This window comes from Myiozetetes cayanensis, unplaced genomic scaffold, assembly GCF_022539395.1.
Source record: "Myiozetetes cayanensis isolate MyiCay16 unplaced genomic scaffold, myiCay2020 scf7, whole genome shotgun sequence".
Taxonomy (NCBI): Eukaryota; Metazoa; Chordata; class Aves; order Passeriformes; family Tyrannidae; genus Myiozetetes; species Myiozetetes cayanensis.
This window is the reverse complement of record NW_026087964.1, coordinates 45760036-45779881: the sequence shown is the minus strand read 5'-3', so window position 1 is coordinate 45779881 and position 19846 is coordinate 45760036. Positions and strand designations below refer to the sequence as shown.

General features: G+C 36.0%; 1 protein-coding gene across 7 annotated transcripts in view; it reads right to left on the bottom strand.

Moving 5' to 3' along the window:
• The window catches only part of TBCK (TBC1 domain containing kinase), a 100486-nt gene that overhangs the window by 53999 nt on the left and 26641 nt on the right, over window positions 1-19846 (bottom strand). For all 7 annotated transcript variants that reach the window (XM_050337633.1, XM_050337636.1, XM_050337638.1 and 4 more), the window contains 16 exons: window positions 18866-18980; window positions 17331-17404; window positions 16114-16255; window positions 14038-14098; window positions 12697-12758; window positions 11885-11946; window positions 11014-11162; window positions 9923-10061; window positions 8391-8490; window positions 6474-6523; window positions 5990-6119; window positions 5094-5192; window positions 3738-3800; window positions 2552-2678; window positions 1956-2006; window positions 1156-1239 (listed from right to left, as the gene is read on the bottom strand). In XM_050337633.1, the coding sequence (XP_050193590.1) occupies window positions 1156-1239; window positions 1956-2006; window positions 2552-2678; window positions 3738-3800; window positions 5094-5192; window positions 5990-6119; window positions 6474-6523; window positions 8391-8490; window positions 9923-10061; window positions 11014-11162; window positions 11885-11946; window positions 12697-12758; window positions 14038-14098; window positions 16114-16255; window positions 17331-17404; window positions 18866-18980 (1508 nt within the window). The remainder of the gene's footprint in view (window positions 1-1155; window positions 1240-1955; window positions 2007-2551; window positions 2679-3737; window positions 3801-5093; window positions 5193-5989; window positions 6120-6473; window positions 6524-8390; window positions 8491-9922; window positions 10062-11013; window positions 11163-11884; window positions 11947-12696; window positions 12759-14037; window positions 14099-16113; window positions 16256-17330; window positions 17405-18865; window positions 18981-19846) is intronic.

The following is a 19846-nucleotide window of genomic DNA, read 5'->3' as shown; positions in this document are numbered from 1 at the left end:
ACCAAGCTATTAATCTTGAAGTCTAAAGCACTTGTCTCCAGAGGAGCATACTTGTTCTTTTCATCTTTAGACCTTTACTGCAAGCAATCTTTCATTGCAGACCAAAGGATGCAAACAAGTTCTCCAGAATAATTTTTCCTATTATTTTTTTTGGTTTGTAATATCGCTAACCCATTGTCTTTCATACATAAACCCTCCTAACCACTGCATTCTCTCCTTACACTAGCTTTCTCCTGATCATCTAATATGCAAATGCTTTCATGTCTAATTAGTTTTGTTGATCAGTTCTTAATTTCCTTTTTTGAAGACAAAGAAATGACAGACATTGATTGAACTTGACAAGTTTCACAAGTATTTTAAGGAAGAATTTCTTAAAGAGAAATATAAGGGCAGCAAGCCATTCTGAAACTCAATATTCAATAAACACTCATAACTCCTTGCAATTAATAACATTCATTACCACCTGTTTTTTTAAACTACTGATGGCTTTTCAAAGAGCTTCTTCTGGTTTTTAAAAACTGCCTGGAAGACAAATTATCTTCCCAAAACAGAGTGTGACAAAGTGGTTTCCTACTTTTAGACAATTCCTTTTTCAAGTTTTCATGAAATGGAAAATTAACTTTCAGGTAGAACAGACATTTCTAGCTATTGTTTTAATTTCTCAGAGTTACCTATAAAGTTGTTGAAGACTGAACTATGGTACATTATTCCTCAGGGTTCTCCAACTCCTGTCCTGTACTGAATGACATTATCTTCCATGAAGTAAGAAATTCTCCTCAAATTCCTATTTCCTTGAATACCATAGCTTCCATTTTCTGAGGAACCCCTTGTTTGTACTAATCCTGATCACATGAAGGGTAAGTCTTTACAATGTAACACTAGAAAGACTATTTACTGCTTGTACAAATTTGCAGGATGGAGTGATTTCTACCTAGGATTTTACATAGAACATCTTGTGCGTGTGTGTGCGCACACTGGGGTTTTCTCTCCTGCCTGAATCTCTACCCACTTATTTTGTTCCTAATTTTCTTGCACAGCTAAGTGATTGTAATTGCATTTGAAATGTGAAACCCCTTGAAAAAGTGTATTTATATATCCAGAAATAATTCTACTTCTCTTACAACTACAAAAAAAAAAAAAAAGGGACTGGCTTACCTTGAATAACATGAGAATTATCCTTCAGAAAGAAGTTATACAAATACTTCGGTATAAAAGCAGACATGCAAGCATATGCCAGAGCTGAAAGAATTAGAAAAATGGATGCAATGACAGAGGTAGAAACAAAACTACACCTAAAAAAGTTAATTATTAAGCAGATAATAAGCATAGATATTTAAATCTATATACAAAAATGATTGTATGCACAGTAGGCATAACAGGAGTCATTGTCCTAAGAACCTAGTTTTCCCATACACAGACCTTATACAAAGAAAGCTGGGTACAACAGAATAAAAGATTGGACTAGACTTGTTCTGAAAAAAAATCACATTCTAAGAAGATGAAGGTCACATATACAAAGCTGATCTGATAAACTTTAAAGCATTTAAAACTATCATCAGTTTTTTCTGAATAAAGCTAGTCTGACAAGTTAACGCTTAGGTTAATAAATAATACATTCACCCTAAAGAAGGCTGAACTACAGCTTTCATTGAAATAGACATGTACTAGAGCAGCATTTCTTGCTTTTACATACAAGGTTACTTGTGCTTTTGATTATATATCATCATTGTACTTGGTAATAAACAAAGGAGTTGAACCCCTGCTTGAAGAGCAGTACACCACATGCAGTTTTCAAAACCCAGCCATTTCTTTTGATTTGTGGCAACAAGAACGTTAAAATTGCTTTTTAGGTACAGAAACTTTCCATCTATAAGCAGGTACACACATCTGCCTGCAGCCAAATACAGATGACAGACTGTGCTTCCCCTTCACTCCCAGTAGGAAAAGGTACTCACCTTCATTGTTAAAATTCAAGTACAGAAATGGTGCACAAAGAGAGTCAAGACCTAAGAGAGAAGAGCCATGAAGAAACGGCACAAAGAGCTAATTTATTTTTATGGGTAAGATAAATTCATTAGTTTATAATGAAAATTTGCATTATAGTTCTACCAGGGCTTCACATGTAATGCTGAGAACAACTGTGAAATCAGTGAATGAAAACAGAAAGGATATCAAATGGTTAAACTATAATGCTGAACAGATATTCTGCCAAAGTTTCCAAGAAAGGCCAATTACCACCCCAAGAACTCACTCGGTAACTTTTGCAACTTTACTTTGGAACTGAACAGTAAGCAGCAGACTCTTTGTTTTTAAACAAAGTGAGTGAAACTTAAGAGGAGTAAATGTATAACAAAGAGTGAGGCAATTTCTCATTACAATTAAAACATAAATTATTAGGAATTAAACTTACAATAACCCATAGATTCATTCTTCAAAGGAAACAGAAAGGAAAGCACTCAAAAGAGCTGCTATTGTGGGGGAGAATCAGCCCTCCACAATCAGTCCCAGCTTTCCATATAATTCTCTGACCTTGCTAACTAGTCAAACTCACCTTGCCAGTACACCAAATCAGGATGGGAAACAACCCAGGCCTTCAATACACGTCTAAACTTTGCATGACCTTCTGGTGATGACAGCAATTCATCATACTGATGGCAACGAGGAATATCAACTTCAATCTGCACCACAGCCAACATATAATATAAAGAGAAATGGGGATAAATGGGGTAGTCCTACAGCAATCTACCAATACTAGAGGTGGAAGTCAGCCAAAGAACGTAGGTCAGACCACCATCATAAACACAATCTGCTTCCTCCATCACTCTCAAAACCAAAACTGACAGGGGACCTAACAGCCCTGTCAAAGTTTAAAACCAGATTTTTTCCTTTTGCTGCATTCGTATTTTTAAAAGAGTGCTAACCCTTGAAAAAGGCAGAAAGCAGATTACAGTTTTTTATTTCCGGCCTCATTTCAGGTGGTAATATAATTTTACTCTAAAAGGTAATCAAATAAATGAGAGTTCTCAGTGCTGTACCCAATGTGATGGAAAATAGTCCTTCACCCAGCTGAAAAGAACAGCTGTTGCTCTTGATGTTTGTGGGGTTTTTTTGTGGTTTTTTTTGTGGGTTTTTTTTGGTGTGTGTGTTTTTGTTTTGTTTTTTTTGTTTGCTTGTTTGTTTTTGTTTTTTGTTTGTTTTGTGTTTTTTTGTGTTTGTGGTTTTTTTGTTGTTGTTGGGGGTTTTTTTGTGTGTGGGTTTTTTTTTTCCCTTTTCTGTCTGTTACGGGAATATTTAAGAACATTTTCTTCTTGGAGAACCACATTGTTTAAAACCCCATTTCTCTGAACCACAACTCACAGGATCTCAGGGTACTCAGTACTATCAGTACACTACTACACTAACTATACACTTGTACAAGGTCCAACAGGCACAAGAAGCATTCGATAAACCCAGGAATTTTAACAATATATCATTAGTATTGTTCACTACACTTGGCTGCTGCTACAGAAACGGTGATTATGAAGTAAAAGAGGATTTCACTTTCCACATGTTCTAACACTGAGCTAAAGTTCTCGTCCTTGTCTGTTTTGCAAGATTCTTGCTCCAGCACAAATAAGGTTAGAGGGCAAGGGGAACCCTTTTAATATTATCAACCACATTTTCTGTAATAGGTGAATGACTCCCATGGGTGGAAATGATCTTCAAGTGACAATATTTAGTAATGCCAAAAGTCTTACTTGTCTGTCTGTAGGAATCGGTGTGTCTTTATCAATGGCATCATATTTTGCTTGTATGGCACCCTAAATGTGGAAGAATATTTGAATTTAGAAATCACTTACTAACAAAAGGTATATGACAATGTACATGCTGATATGCAGGAGTTCATTATTTTTGTTATGTACTTCAGTTAGTAAATTTTTTTCCTGAAAAAATTTCCTGAAGTACAAGAAAGTCTGATGCTAAATTTTAATAAAACCATCTTCATTCTGTTCTAATTCAGGACATATAGATTTTTCTGTGACCTCCCCAGTACAATCTTCAGTGATTTTCAGTTGTTTATGCAGAAAGCTATGTAACTGATACAGTTTCCCATTTTCAAGTCAAGAGATGAGCTCAATTTAAATTCAGTGCTTACCTCAGCCACTGGCAAGTGACTTTCAGCATAACCCCTGTAAAAGGCACTGAATCCAGCTGATTGTTAATTGATATTGACAGTATACATTACTCTAGTAGCTTATCCTCACATAAATCCCAAGACAGGCATGCCAACAAGCCCAATTTAATGTTATGGGATAGGGAAACACTACCCATATTGTACAGATGGCAAGCCGCTGAAGTGACTCCTCTCCCAAGACTCAGGTTACAACCCTGACCAGCAGGTTTTCTTTACCTTTACAGCTTTTTTTTTTTCTTATATGATATATCACTCAGAAGATCATATCCTGAGCTAAATATCCTGAATAACCTGGGATGTGTTATTTGCAAGAATATCCTTGCTACATGCTACAGATTGCAAGCAAGGTAGATGCAAAAGCTATGTAGTCAAGGAACTCTGTGAGGAGCCTTTATTTCTAGGATATTCCTTACTAGTCCTTTGTCTGAAAGGGTTACATTTGACTTATTTAGTCTCCAGTCTTTCTCAGAAATTCATTGATTAGTAGATGAGAAAAATACACTTGATATGTTTCATCCTGTTTTGTCCAACTATTGCTGACTGGAGCAGAAGGATTGTAACTGTATTTGTCAAAAATATTAAAAATAAAACCAAACCCCTTTTAACTACCAAAAGTAATAAAACAATCTAACAGAATTTGGTTATAAGGGTATTATTTTTCCATCTCATAATCAAAATTAAAAGGCAGTCAAGTTTACATACATTCGTTATGTAACAAATAACACTAGCAGCAAGAAGCAAGTTTGCCTGAACATTTTTGTTATTCGCACAACTTCATGACTAATTTTGTTTAAAATTCCAGTAACTCTTCCTGCCAAATCTGTAAATCCATTCCAACTTCCCTGTCAATCCCATTCCTATCCCACTCCACCCCCAGGTATTATTTGAACTGCTGCAAATGCCCTCCCATTACCCTTACCTCAACACCCAACAGGGCAGCCCAGGTTATGCCTCTCAGAAGAGGAGGGATGTCAACCCTGGCTTCTTTCCAAATTTGGTTTTTCTTATACGGGTAGGCCTACAAAGAGAAGAGATTAACTGCAAAAAATGTTACCATGTAACTGAAACAATTCCAATCCCAATCCTGGGACAGTCTTTCCCCACAAGGACAAATACTGTCCGTCTGAACAGAGAATATAAGTTTTACAGAAAGTAAATTTAATTCCTAACTGGAAGGCCTGGGTGAAAGACTACTGTTTGATGTTAAAATATCCACTCTGTCTCATAAATGCTTTAACGTGCTTTGGTATATACTGGATATATCTACTAATCCAAATTTTTATTAAAGGTTTTTATTTTCATGCTATACACCCATCTTGCAACATTTCTAGGTTATGTTTGATAACGTGCATCAGCTCTCTCATTCTTAAACAAGAATCCATATATCTGCATACATGTAAATTAGGAACTGCTATTTCTTCCCCCAACATAAACCTCATATTTGTAACGTGGCACTGCTATGGCACCTCACTGTTTGGAAATGGGGAAATGTTACAGGCTTATTTATATCTATAACAACCTAATCTGTTATGAAATAAAAGGATGTAAAATTATTTTCATCAGTAAGTAGCCAGTATTAGCAGTAGCTCTATTTTCATATGCATACTTTAAAATCTACTTTTATATTCATCACTACTGAAAAGACATATTTCTTCTATTTTTATATTCGACTTTCTTATACTTTTGTAGTGTTTTCTTCCCCTTTACCACTGTGGTCTCTTGTATCACTGCTTCCTTTTTCAATTACTTGGTCCTATAAAAATCTTCCAAATAACAGGCCAAATCCAATTATTCAGCATCAGAAAGATTCCATACCTTCAACAGCCTGTCAAACAGGACAATTCTATTAAGCTGGTACTCTGTGTCCCTCTCCCGGATGATCAGAGGAAGACTGACAGCTGCAGAGAGCTCATTGCTACTGTTTGAATGAGGTAAAGTTGACTGGCTGGAAAGAAAGAGCTAGGATAGTAGTAGTGAAGAGCATGAAATACAAAAGTCACTGAAAAAAAATCTTATAACCTATGATGCATTTCTGAGTAAGAAACAAGTATAAATGGATAATTTTGAATATTCAGCATAAACAGTTGATTTTCAGAACAGAGAAACAGGCTAAGATCCTCAGTTTGGTATCAGGGCCCTAAGTGCAAAACGTTTACCAGCCCTCAACTTTTAGAGCCAAACAAGACATGTTAGTTTTGATTTTGGGAGACAACTGTGTCTTACTGTGCAGTGTGCCACTCAAATAAAACTAATAACTCAAAATTCAGTTCCTTATAGATGTACAAATTTACACACTTACTCATCTTCAAGCAATGGATAAAATGCTTCTCCACCAACATCTTTCAGTCTCTGCAATGAAGAAGAAAAAGAATTCATTATTAGAATGCTGCTCAGAATTCAATTGAAAATCTTAGTGGAATACAAAAACTATTAATTAGTAATTCATTTGCCAAATTTAGTACTTTGCCTTGAGATATATGTATTAGCTCAGTCCTCCATCAGTAAAGAAGCATACAGAGAGCCTTTAACACTAAAAACCTTTACTAACACAGGTCTTTTGAGTTGATGGAATTTCTCCTGCCTGAAGATAACTCATCCATATACCTATTCCCACACACAAAAATGGCTTCTTATGATCATGGATCAATAGACTAATAGCATTACATAGTTCCTTTTCTTTTCCTCACCTTTTTTCCTGGACTTCCTATCCAAGTAGCTGCAAAGCAACTGCACAACTTGGTTTTATGCTTCTAATCAGTTCAAGAGTTATGAAAACTTGAGTTCCTTTTAGGAAATACAGACACTCTCAGGAAAGGTGATAGACAAACGTGCCTGGATTTTTTACTGGAGTTTTCAGACATCTTATGGTGTATCATGATTAATGTTTAATACCGTGCTCCCTGCAGTGCTCTGTTTTGCATCCTTAACTTGAAGGCATACTGCACAGCCTGTTCCTCCTGGGACTGACAGAACAGTTCATTCTCAGTTCATTCAGTACTACTCCTCTTTTGATTATAAGCATCATGCTCTGCTCTATAAAATGTGTTTGAAGAACTGTGTAAGTTCAAAAATTTATTTCAGCTAAGGTTCAGGTTTGCATCGTCCCCAAAATTAAACTTCAGTAGATACTTATTTTCTGTGGTATTTATAGAAGGCAGCAATATCCAAAATTCCAGTTTAAAAAAGTTTAAAAAAACCTTTAAAAGCTGCCTTTTCCTAAGAACAACAGTAGGAGCTGCAGTGTGCATTAAGTTTACAATAATTATTGCATATTATTAACCTCTCTCCTGCAATGCAAACTCAGTCAACCAAGCAAAGAAAGTATCCCAATTCTTTGGTCTGTCTTCATGCATTTGTGTGCAAAGTTTCACCGAGAAAACACATTTACACAGTATTTGACATATTGTCCCCAAAATTATGGTGGCAGAGAATGAGACTTTCTGTATTAAGCCCTGTAATTATACAGAAAGGTTTTTTTTTTAAACTGTGACAGAATTGCATTTGCTATTACAGTATAAATTCCTAATTCTAGAGCAATAAACTTGTGGAAAAACATGTGAACAATTACAACATTTCAGTGATATATGGAGTAAATCCTGTAACTGATCATTGCATCAAGCAAAGTCATGAGTTATCATATGTTGATGTTTTCCACTGAAGATGGAAGAAAACTGCATGACAGCACTTCTGTAAAATGCTTTGAAGAGATCTTTTGAACTAGCTGTTTCATAGCTATATATTCCAAAGATTGGTAATTAACTACTGGAAACCTGGTATCCAACTTTAAGTATAAAGCTTTTCAAGGAGCTGAAACTGAAGCAAGTTGATCTTCTGGATAATGTGAGCCATAAACAGACAGCAATTAAAGCACACAAGAAGACACTCACTATCCAGTCACTTTAGCAATTGTAGAGAATATCAGGTACTACACAACTATTTGCACTACACCAGAACAAAGGTAACAAAAAAAAAGAAAGGGAGGGACACAGGAAAAAGATGGAGAGACAGAAGACAAATCAAATCTTAAGTAAGTTTTTGCAGACAAAGCAATTTAATAGCATAAATCAGAATCTGAATCTGACTCAGATGCTAAGAAGCGTTCTCTTGGAATTAGTAACACTTCTGTTTGTAGAAACAGCAGCAGGAGCTCCTGTTTCATTTAAGCAAATGTTTCTGCAGTGAGGTTGTAAGCAAAAGTGCACAATATTACTCTTACATTTTGGAGCTGGCATAGAGACAAAGTCACAGTTGTGTCATCTAGGAGGGAACTTCTATCTCGCCCTTGCCCAAAGCTCTCACCATCTTCTAATAAAAAGCTTCAAAAAGAAGAAAAAAAAATTAGGTCATTTTATAACACAGGATTTGAGCTCAGAAAAAATTTTCTTACATCAAGCAGTTTCCTCTTTAAAACAAAGTATTAGCTCTTAGAAGTATAGTGTATTGACTCTGCATGGTATGAAATCTTCTATCAAGGGAATGTACAATCACCTTAAATTATTCAGACAGCTTTTATTGTAAAGAGGCACATTTCAGGTTTTCTATAACTTTAGTTTGCACACAAAGGAAGAGTAATGAGATACAGGATTAATACCCCTTTTATTCCTTGATGTGTCACTGACCAGAACTGCCATTTAATGTGAAAAGCAAAAATAAAATGTTATCATATGAAAGCCATTTTCCATCATGAAAAAAAAGCTAAGCAAAAGTCTGACCCAGACCTTTTCTGTTGAAGTCAACCTAAGGATACAAATGAATCTGAGACAGAATATACACAAATTTTCTATTTTATGATATTTTTAAAGCAGAGCACATGAAACTGATTTTCAGAAATTAAGCTAGCATTACCAGTATCACTTACAAGATGGAGTTAGATTGCATTTTTTGAAATTAACATCTGATCTTCAAGTCTTTCACCCTAATGATGAAAAATGTTTGTCCCTCATAATTCAAAAGCACCTGTGTTTACCTTTGGGCACAGAAATATGCAATTCCTCAACATCTCACACTAATTTTGACACCAAAATATCACTTAAAACCTAGCTCCACACTTTTTTTTTAAAGATATTACATTTTGGCTGTACACATACTTCATGTGTAAACCCCAAAATAGTAAATTGATATATGTCAGCACATAATTATATTTGTTAAAATCAGATAATAAGATTAAAACATGAATTACTAGAAAAAATTGCAACATGTGTAGCAGTAAGATAGAAGTAGTAATGACTAAAAAGCTTTTACAGACTTATAAATCATACAACTAAGCATTTTTTTTTTAAAATTAATCAGCTGATCTGCTGAATAACTGGATTAACCATTCAGCACTGTTGCCCTACGAGAGGGAATTCAGAATGTGAGAATTTGCTGCACAACACATTAAATTAAATTACAATTTCAAATGTGCTGTTGAAGCAGAGTGAGACATTATTACTAAAACTTAATGTGACTGGAAAGTGTACAAAATGTAGGGACTTCCAGTTCAGCATTTTGCACTTTCCCTGCATCTTTTCAAATTTTCAAAAAACAATAGAAAGATCAGGTAGGTGACAGATACAAGACATTCAGATAATGCCTTAAATTGGGTAAGAGGAGAAGTGAAAATTTCCTGCTGTTCAAGAACGCCTTTTTCAATATTTTGCACACATACAGGTGTTAAAACTAAATATGTTCTCTCAAATTACTAGCCTTCTCCATCCATCCAAGCATCCATCCATCCTCCTTTTCCTTAAAGTGCTTCTCTATCCTTACTTGGGAAGTGTGCAGACAGGTGGCTTTGACCGAATGATTTCCTTGTTGACAAGTTCTTTCTCCAAGTCTCCTCCAGCCAAACACCAGAGATAATAAACCTCTTCAATTGATCTTTCTGCTAGGTAATCATTATCTTCATCTATTGGGAGAAATGACATAAAAAGAAATGACAGCTTTTTAGACAGCTTGTATTTCTTCTTACAACTCTAAACACATACTGTTGAAAAAAATATCTGCTTGAAAGGTCTTAACCTTAATGGGAAATTTGAGGAAAAGTGATCTTCCCTTTGCAAGTGCCCTTTAGGAAATTAGGAAAGAAGTAAAAAAATAAAAAGGCAAATATTTCTAGTTTGCCTTGAAAAACTCAGATAAATACATTGAAGTGCGGACTTCTGCTTTCTGTGTGTTTTTAAACAAAACAAACCACTGTTTTGTACACAACACTGCACTAAGAGTTAAAATAAGAAACAAGTGATTCATACTGAATAGTTATAATCTCTCTTCCCTTCACCTACCGTACTCATTGTAATGAGGTATAAAATATTTGTCTCCAAAAACCGTATAATGAGACTCTCTAAACATTTCCAAGTCCTCTCAATGAGGACTTGAGAGTGGTAACACTCTGAACATGCTGTAGTTCAAAACTTGGAAGTATAATCTTTTAGCTTAGAAAGTGACCTCTTTCACAAGGATTTTGTTTTCCAATATTCAAAAAATCATCTGATGCTATGATCCAGGAGAATCCAATTATCAATTCACAACAGAATTTAGTGGAAAAGAATTACCTTGTATATACACATGTCCAAATTCTAAAGGTAAAAGATGATACCGCTATTGCAACCTGAACTTGAATACTAATGTTAAATATTTATTCCCTGAAGCTGAAGTACAAAATTAAGATGTCCTCCTTTGACTTGCATATATCCCTTCAAACATGTCTGCCTATATCTCTGTCCATTAAACAACTTATTTCATTAATGTAGTGTTGTAACATTTAATAGTTTCTTTGAATAAACTTTTGGAGAGGAAATACAATAACATTTTATTTTCCTTCCCCCTTCTATGTCATTTACCCCACCACCTGCTTTTACCTTTACACAATTGACTTATGTCTTCAGGAAGCGTTAAATTAGCACACCTTGGAGAAGATGAAAACAGACCAGCAGGTTTGTGGAAGGGAGGATATAGTGAGGATACCTCACCAAACAAACTGTCATGCAGCAGTTCTTCTGGAGTTGGCCTTGAATGAAGAAAAGAGAATAAAATACTTACAGTAAAGTGCTTCCAAAAATGTTGTATTTCAACAATGTGAGAAATATCCTCAGTAATAAATACTAGCAAGTTATTTTAAATTACACTGGATTTCAGAAATCTTAGTAGCAGAACTGTCTATTAATGTTTTTCAATTCATGAAGCAAAGCAAACCATGCAGTCTGTTTACAGCCCAAATTCAGATCCCACCTTCACTTAATGTCAATATGAACTATTTTATTAATTCCCCTTTAGTTGCTCAAAGCAGAGATGTGAAAAATACAAATGAAAAGCCTTGATTAAAGAACAAAAACATACTTCCATTTTCAGAAGGAAGTTGTAGTGGACTGACATAATGAAAAACTTCTTTGAAAGGAGAGATCTGAAGAAAGCAACCCTAATTCTGGCTACAACAAAGCTATGGTAACCACCATCAGCTTCCAGACAGGGAATCAGAAAAAGCTGTGAACTTAGAACTACAAATGCCTGAATACTTTTCCTCCAAAATTCTCAGATTCAATCTCAAGGTTTTGAACCTTTAATTTCTGTGTCCTCTCTCTAATTCTTTCCCTTTAAACACTGAAAAGCAACAAAACCAAGAATTTTTTAGATGTAGCCCAAATGTCAATATTTTAAAAAAGATTCTGCAACAGTTCTTCTAATTTCATAGTAACCCACGTGGTTTACTATGCCCTTGGACTGAATACCTACCTTTTAGAAGGCTGGAACGTAAGGCATTTCTTCAGCAGAGCTACAACATTTTCAGAAAGGTCCTGAAATGTAAGAAAAACGTGGAAGAGGTCTGTTTATTACTGTCTTAATTCAGCAAGCCATTTGGCTTATGCTTAACTTTTAACATACAGGTTATTCCAATGAGAGCAATAAAATCTCACATCTACACATATGAGGTTAAGCTGCGTAAGACTGAAACACTGGGGAAGTAATTATTCTCACCTCCCAGTACTACATTTGATTTGGGGAAAAAAAATCTGAGAAATCTGCAGTGTATGCATCTTTTTACCTTTTTTTTTTTTTTTTTTTAAATTTAGATATTCTGTACCCAGCTTGAAACAACAGTACCTTAGAACTTTCTTCTGCTACTAGTCAGAAACCTTTCACATAGTGTCTCAAAATATGCAGACACGAAAATTAAGTGCTTACTTTTGTGGATGAGAAGCTGAACTGTATAAATCTACACTATCAGTATGCATAAAGCGGATCAGATAGAAAACTAAATTTATGGAAGAAAAATACTTACTCACCAACACTGCAAAGAAAATTTATAACTTTTTAAACTACCCAGAGAGCATTAACATTTACTGAGATCAACAGTTACTTCAGGAAAGAATATTACTAGTGCTGGCTATTGAAAGGATCTTAGATAATACTTTAGACTTCAAAAATTTTTTATCATATTGCAATACAATACGTGACCAAATAAGTTAAAAAAATAAACGTGAAATATTATGCAACAATAATAAAGTATTCTAGATAAGACAGCATGAAAGAGTAGGTTCACAAACCTTAATAATATCAAGACAGCCGTGTTCTTCAGCCAATACAGTTACAATATCATCTACACAGCCTTTGAAAAACAAATAGAACAATAAAAAGTTAAGGATTATGAAAAAAAGTGATACAAATTAAACAGGATATCAGGTAAACCTCCACTCCAATAAAAACCACTTGGTATTGGCTTTTCATTAACATTGCCACACCACTCAAAAGTGAACTGTTAAAATGAAAATTATCATCATCTATGCAGAGAAAAATTGAAGCCTAAGGAAAGTTACGTAGCACTTCTAAGCTAACAGTGAAAATCTTTTTGCAGGCTTAGTAGCTCCAGATTGTCAGTCTCTGTCAAATAAATTAAAATAGTCTTTTCACTTATAAATGAAAAAAAAAAATCTCTTAAAGGTACCTGTATATAGAATCTTGAAGTAATTTTTCATTTTCTTGCTACTTGCAGATAACACTAGCAGTATTTTAGAACTTGTTTTCATTACATTATTGACTAAATAATTCCCATGTCAGGACATGAATGCTTTGCAGTGGATAAAGGTTACCCCCAACTTGCATTCAAGTTGAAGGGAATGGAAATACTTCAGGAAGCTTTGTTAAAAAAGCCCCAAAACAGGCAGAATTTCAGCACCTAAGCACTAATTGCTGAAGGAAAAAGATGTTTCTCCTGACAGTAATTAACTTTAACAGTATTACTATTTGCTCTGGATAACAATAACTTACTGTTAAAGTTTCAAATTGCAAATTCGTGCCCTTCCACTCCCCATGGTTTATTCATAAACCCCACCAGAAATCAAGTTTTAAACCACACAAAAATAGCCCCAGTTCCGGACTTATTTACATTAAGCAAGAATTCCACATCTACAGTAATGTTTTATAGTTTGCAGGTGAAGCCAGAAACAAGGCCAGATCCAGTAAAACACTTCTCAGCTCTCTTTTTTTTCCTGTTTTCCTTTTTGAGTCCTGCTGCTCCCTACCTGGCAGTTACTACACAAGCACTGCTAGTGCAGGGACAGTTTTCTTTAATATCATACAATTCTTAACCTATTCCAGAAACCTCCTGCAATGTAACAAATAATCATGAAAATGGCCACCATTCTTGAGCATTTTTGTTTAAACAGTTTGCCCCTATGTTAACATACAGCATCTTCCAAAGTTATTTTTCCTGGCACCCATCTCTGTACTTTCCCTAGAAAAGTAACCATGCTTCAAATATTTATTTAACTCTGAAGATGAAAGATGACAAACGTAAAGTGCTTTAGGTCTGAGCATTACAAGCTGATTAGTCTGTAAAACTCTAATTGTAGCTTGGAAATTTGAAAAATTCATTTTGTGCTACTTACCTAACATAAGTATAAATTTCAATCTTTCTGCTATCTCCAAACTCTGAAATAATTTTCTCCCCTAAACAAATAACAAAGTCAAATCAACAGTTGAATACTACTACATGAAAATATTTAGATAACATTTTATCCCATCTATACAAAGACAGTGAAATAAGCTTCTACATGTGAATTTTAGATGTATAAAAAGTATCTGTAAGAACAGAAAAAGCTATTTACCCCACTGTAGCAGAAATACTTTCATGCTATCAGAAAGAAAAAATATAATACTGATAGTGTCTCATAAGTGGAACAGCCCTGCAGTCACAGTCTTGTGGCTCCCCAGGCAGCTGTCTTTCATGGTTAACACACGCACTCATACCAGCATCCTGCACAACAATATGTATCCTACTACTAGAACCACCACCAATATTGTCCAGGTAGCAATGTTAACATATTCTGATATTTGTGCTTGGGCGATGGGCAAAGTGTCATTAACCCCTGTCGTGGTTTTGCCCACCAGCCCATCCCTGGGGCTGAGGATGGTTTTGTCCAGGTGATTTCTGGACAAAAAAAACAATCAAAAAGTTCAGTGACACCTTTGCTAATTACATCTTTGAGAAAACAGAAGAGAAGGTGGTTGCGCAGTTGAAATTAGGAGCAGCAGCCATGTAGCAGAGTAGCAGGCCTGAGGAGGGCCAAGGCCCCCTCCTCCCTGGCTTGGGCCGGGGGGGGCAGGTGTAGTACTGAAGCCTCCTTTCTCTTCTATAAAAGAGTGAAGAAAAAAAAGTTTAAAAGACGAACTGCTTAGATGAGAAATCGCTGCAGAAGAATTCCAGCCATGAGATAACAGGACTTCCAAGGTCAAAGCTGGCAGTTGCAGGATAGAGAAGAAAAGTTCGAAGGGGGGAGAGCTGCTTTTTTCTCCTTTTCGCTCTCCCTCCCTTCAGCAGGATAAAGACTGAAAAATAAAATTCCTGCTACCTGTGAAAGTTTGTTGGGGTGAAGAGACCCCCCATGCGGCTCACAGAGGAGCTTGTGGATGTACCAGAGATTTGTGACTTTGACAGAAAGAGAAAGCCTTATACTGGAGCAGGAGCGGCTCGGATGAGGCAGAGTCCTGTTGAAGACTTTGTGACCCTTGAAGGGGACGATGCTTATGCTGGAGCGAGACGGCTCAGATAAGCTTGGGATCCCAGTGAGAGATCCATGCCGATGGTGCTGGAGGTTTGTGACCCTGAGAGAACCTCACACTGGAGCAAGAGACGGCTCAGGTGGGATGTTGTGATCTGTGTGAAAGATCCATGCTGCTGCTGAAGATTTGTGACTTTGAGAGAGAGAGAGCCTTACGCCGGAGCAGAAACGGCTCGGGTAAGGATGTCCTTACGCTGGAGCAGAAACAGCTCGGGTAGGGATGTTGGGATCCATGCGTGGGATCCAGACTAGACCCATGCCGAGAAGTCAGTCAAGGACTGTTCTCCCATGGGGAGGGACCTCCATAGGAAAACAGGGGTGAACTCTTAAACCATTATCCCCTGTAACCCTGTGGAAGAAGATCCATAGTAAGCAAGTGTCCCCTTGGAAGCCTATGGAAGAAAACCCTTCAGGACCTGGGTAACCCCCAGCCTTGAGTTTTAGCCCAGGAGGGGGGTAGGCCCAGCCCTAAAGGCTGACACAAAGAAAGAGAAAAGGTTCTAGCTGCGACGAGAGTACTGCAAAGTTACTGGAGAGAAAGAGAGAGAGAGAGTTGGAATTCTGAGAATGGAAAAGGACTGCTTCTCCTCCTTGGACTGATATAAAGGGAGGTGGGGGGAGAAGTATCTTCTGTAAATACATAATACCTTTTACTTAAGTAGAATTGTTGTAGATATAATTCTTTAATTTTAGCTTGTTAATAATAAATACTCATACTTTTTTTTCAATTCAGTCTCTTTTTGTCTGCATAAACCTTCTCTCAACTAATAGTAATTGTATGGGGGGGATGTAAAAGTAAATTGAGCCAGGGCAAAACCACGACAACCCCACACTCAATAGCAATCAAGTTAATGAAACTATTCCCAAAGAGTTAAAAATCAAGAGAATTATCCTCTTACATACCATGCAAAGCTCAAATAATATTATACCAAGAGACCACAGATCTGATTTAGGGCCGGAAGGCAGAGGCTTCTCACACTGAGTATGATCACTTGGTTTGACTATTCCCTGTGCAATTACTTCAGGCGCCAGATACGATGGGTACCTAGAAAGATGCACCAACATTAAGTAATATCCTGTCTGTCCAAAAAGTGTGACTTTCCATTACGTAATCAGAACAAGTTTGCATTCTGAGAAACTAGAATACAAAGCAGACTGTTCTATTTTATTCAGTCAAAATCTACACTGTATTAAAGCAAAGTTTCACTCCAATTGCAAAATACATAGTGTTTACTACATAAAAGGTCAAATCTCAATCACCAGCTCAGTCTTTTTGTGAGAAGAAACAGTAGCTTTGAAAGTAGCATGTCTACATATCTCAGAGAAAATGTACACTGAGTTTCAGCATTAGTGCATTAAGTTAGTCTATCTTAGACTCGTATTTGGGGGTGGTGGCAGCATTCTTCATCAATAGTGTTCCCACCAAACAACATCTGAACTTGCAAAAAAAGTAACAAAAGGTGTTGAGGGCATATTCCACCTGCTAGATACCTTCTAGATAATTTTAAAATATACTACAATTTTTTTTTCTGTCAACAATTCATTACAATACTTAAAAAAAAATTGTAAGTCATGTTTTGAAAGGAAACATCACTGCTTCTTTTGGCCATATCTTTAAGAATCAGCTCAGTATTTCAATTGCAAACAACATGACACCTCAAAAAACCAAGAAGTGGCAAAAAACCCACTGCAGTAAAGCATGCCATTTTGGCCAGATGGTAGGATCACCTGAAAATAAATCACAAAATGATAAATGAGACAAAAAAAGCTACAGTGGCATGCAATAATGAAGCATTGATTGCACATTTTCCTAAATTTGAAATTAGGAATCCAGGTCACAGGGAACTACTAGCATTTGAAGGCAAATCCAGGCAGCAAGGACTGATAACAGTTACAGCAAGATGCTTGAATGGTACCCATTATCTGTCTTTCACTCATTTCACCTCTTAAATGCCATTATCAGAAGCTTCTGTGTAAGGGGTGTATGCAACAGATACACATTAGAATAACAAACTATAACCTGTGCATACAGCGCATTTTTAAAGATGATTGCTCAAAACAAATGTATTTCCTGATAATTAGAACTCTGCTATATTTTTATTGTGTAACTACATCCTTACCCTATGGGAAAATCAACATCAACACCTTGAGCTGTCATATGATAGAGTCCAAATTTAGCCAACTTCACGTGTCCCTGAAAAGGAAAAAATAAATTATCAACAGCAGCAGAATCTGACATTGGAAGAATATGCATTTTAGTTAAAAGCAAAAAAAGATCAAAAATAACTTCAAGTTGCATTAGCTGTTGGAGGACAGATTTCCAGAAAAAGTCACTGTCTTATATTTCGGCACCATCTATGCAAGTTAAAAAGCTTTTACTTCCCAAGAGCGTCAAGCAATCACTTTGTTTGGAACACACAAGAATATCAGTCCTTTCTAAGTTACAGTATATCTTCAGTAAATCAAAAGGGCTTAAATATTCTACTGAACATTTTTCCTGTTTGTAAACGGTTTAAAATCCTGTTTGACTCCTAGAACTCCCTAAACATGACATTATTCCCTCACTTCTTCCATTTATCCAGCCTTGCTTGTCTAGTCCTTCCACCAACTCACTACTATCTTGCTCTCCCTACCTCTATCAACTCCTATTTAAAAAAAAGTTGTTTTCAGGTGCTTCCTTTTATTTGTGGAGGCAGAAAGTTAACGTGAAAATAACAAAAAATAGACACAGAAGTTAAACTGAGGTCTTATTTTTTGCTGGATTTTGAATTACACTCAGCCAGCCTCCAGATGGTACAACACAGAAGGCTATTCAAAGGGCAGGGAAGAGCTTAGAAGTTTATGGTCTTATGGCCCTCTTTTGTTCTTTTATTGATTTTAGGAATAGCTTAAAATCCTAGAGTATTTTTGCATGTTAGAGCATTATTATGATTTTCATTTGTTTACAAGCATATTAAAAAAATACATGTTCCTTATTTCCTTTGTCTTATCTTCTCTTTCTGCCTTCAAGGGGAGGATCTAGTTATTTTATCTAAACTGAGTAAGAAGGGGAAGGAGAGAGGGGTTATGAAGACAGGTTAAGCTCTTGAGCTGTCAGTGCAGATGAAGTAGCTGCTCTGACTACAACAGTAGCTAATAATTTCTCTGAACTCTTACAAGCAGAACCAGTATTCCACACTGCCAACTCAACATTCTAACAGAATTGAGAGATACTTAAGTTTGAATAATTTAACATGAACAAAGAAATATGTTAACATCGTAAAAGTCAAACATCATATCACCATGGAATATTATTAACATCTAAATAACCATAAGAAGTATTTCCTACTAAAACAGCCAGGAAGGTCTTGTAACTAATTACAGTAATGACAAGTAGACTTAAGTTACCACTTTCAGAAGAAAAGGGAGAAAAAAATGTGACTTGGGACAAAGGACAATGTGAAAATAGAAAAATAAGTTCTGAAATACATTTGAAATTTCAGAAATAGAGGAAAACTGTAGTTTAAAAACAAATAAACAAATCCAACACCTTTTCAGATACACAGGTTTTATTCCCCCTCATCAGTAGAAATGTGACTGGTCAGTCTCCATATGCAACATAGAATGCTACTCGTTATCAGCAAACAAACCCATTGATCTATTCCTATTGCTGTACCTTTCGATCCAAAAGAATGTTGCAAGGTGAGAGTGCTCGGTGGACCATTCCATGTTTATTCATATATTGCAAACCTTGTAAAACCTCATATGCTATGCATAAGATCCTTGAAGAACTGAAAAAAGGCACAAAACCAACAAATATGTTAAAGTGAATGTTCCCCTTTTGTCATCTGTGAAAATGTAGCTTTCCACAGCTATTCCAAAAACAAGTGAGACATTTACAATTCCAGAACAGTTTAAGGTATGAATATGGTAGGATATGTTCAGTGCCATACACAACTCCTCAAAATCTAGGTTTTTGACTCATCTTGAACTGGTTCTTAAGAACAGCAGAAAATGATAATAAAGTAGAAAATACTCTCTGTGATAGAAACTATGCTATCACCCAATGAGGGAAACAAAAAAATCTCAACCTTTATGTTTTTCTTATTTGTTCATCTTAAGTCTGATACTGATATTCACAGAAAAGTTCAGCTGAACAGAAGGTTTTGAAACTCAGATGTTAACTGGAGCTTATTCAGAAAATAGAGGCCTGCCTAGATCATATCTATAGCTTTCAGTTATCTCAAAATCTGAAGTAAGAAACAAAAGAAAGGGAAGAAAATTTCATTTTCAGCATGTATTGTTTTACAACATTGGAAGTATCAACCTTGCCATCTTTGGAAAGAAACAAAGTACCAGTCAGAACACTTTGACATAACTGTGTATTTTAACAAAAGTTATTATCTACTGTAAGAACTGACAGCCTTAAATAGGAGTTTCTGTGAACAAGCGATCAGAAATTTGTACAGACACCATGAGTAACAGGCTTCCCAAGTGTACCCAAAATAAGAACAAAAGCCACAGATCTCATGTCACCCAGAGAGATTCCATTTAATTTTTCACTCTCCTCATTCTGCCCACTCTCCCTCACACTTTTCAGGTCTATTTGGAAACGTTTTGTCTGAAGGCACCAGTTTATAAAATGTCCAAAAAGCAA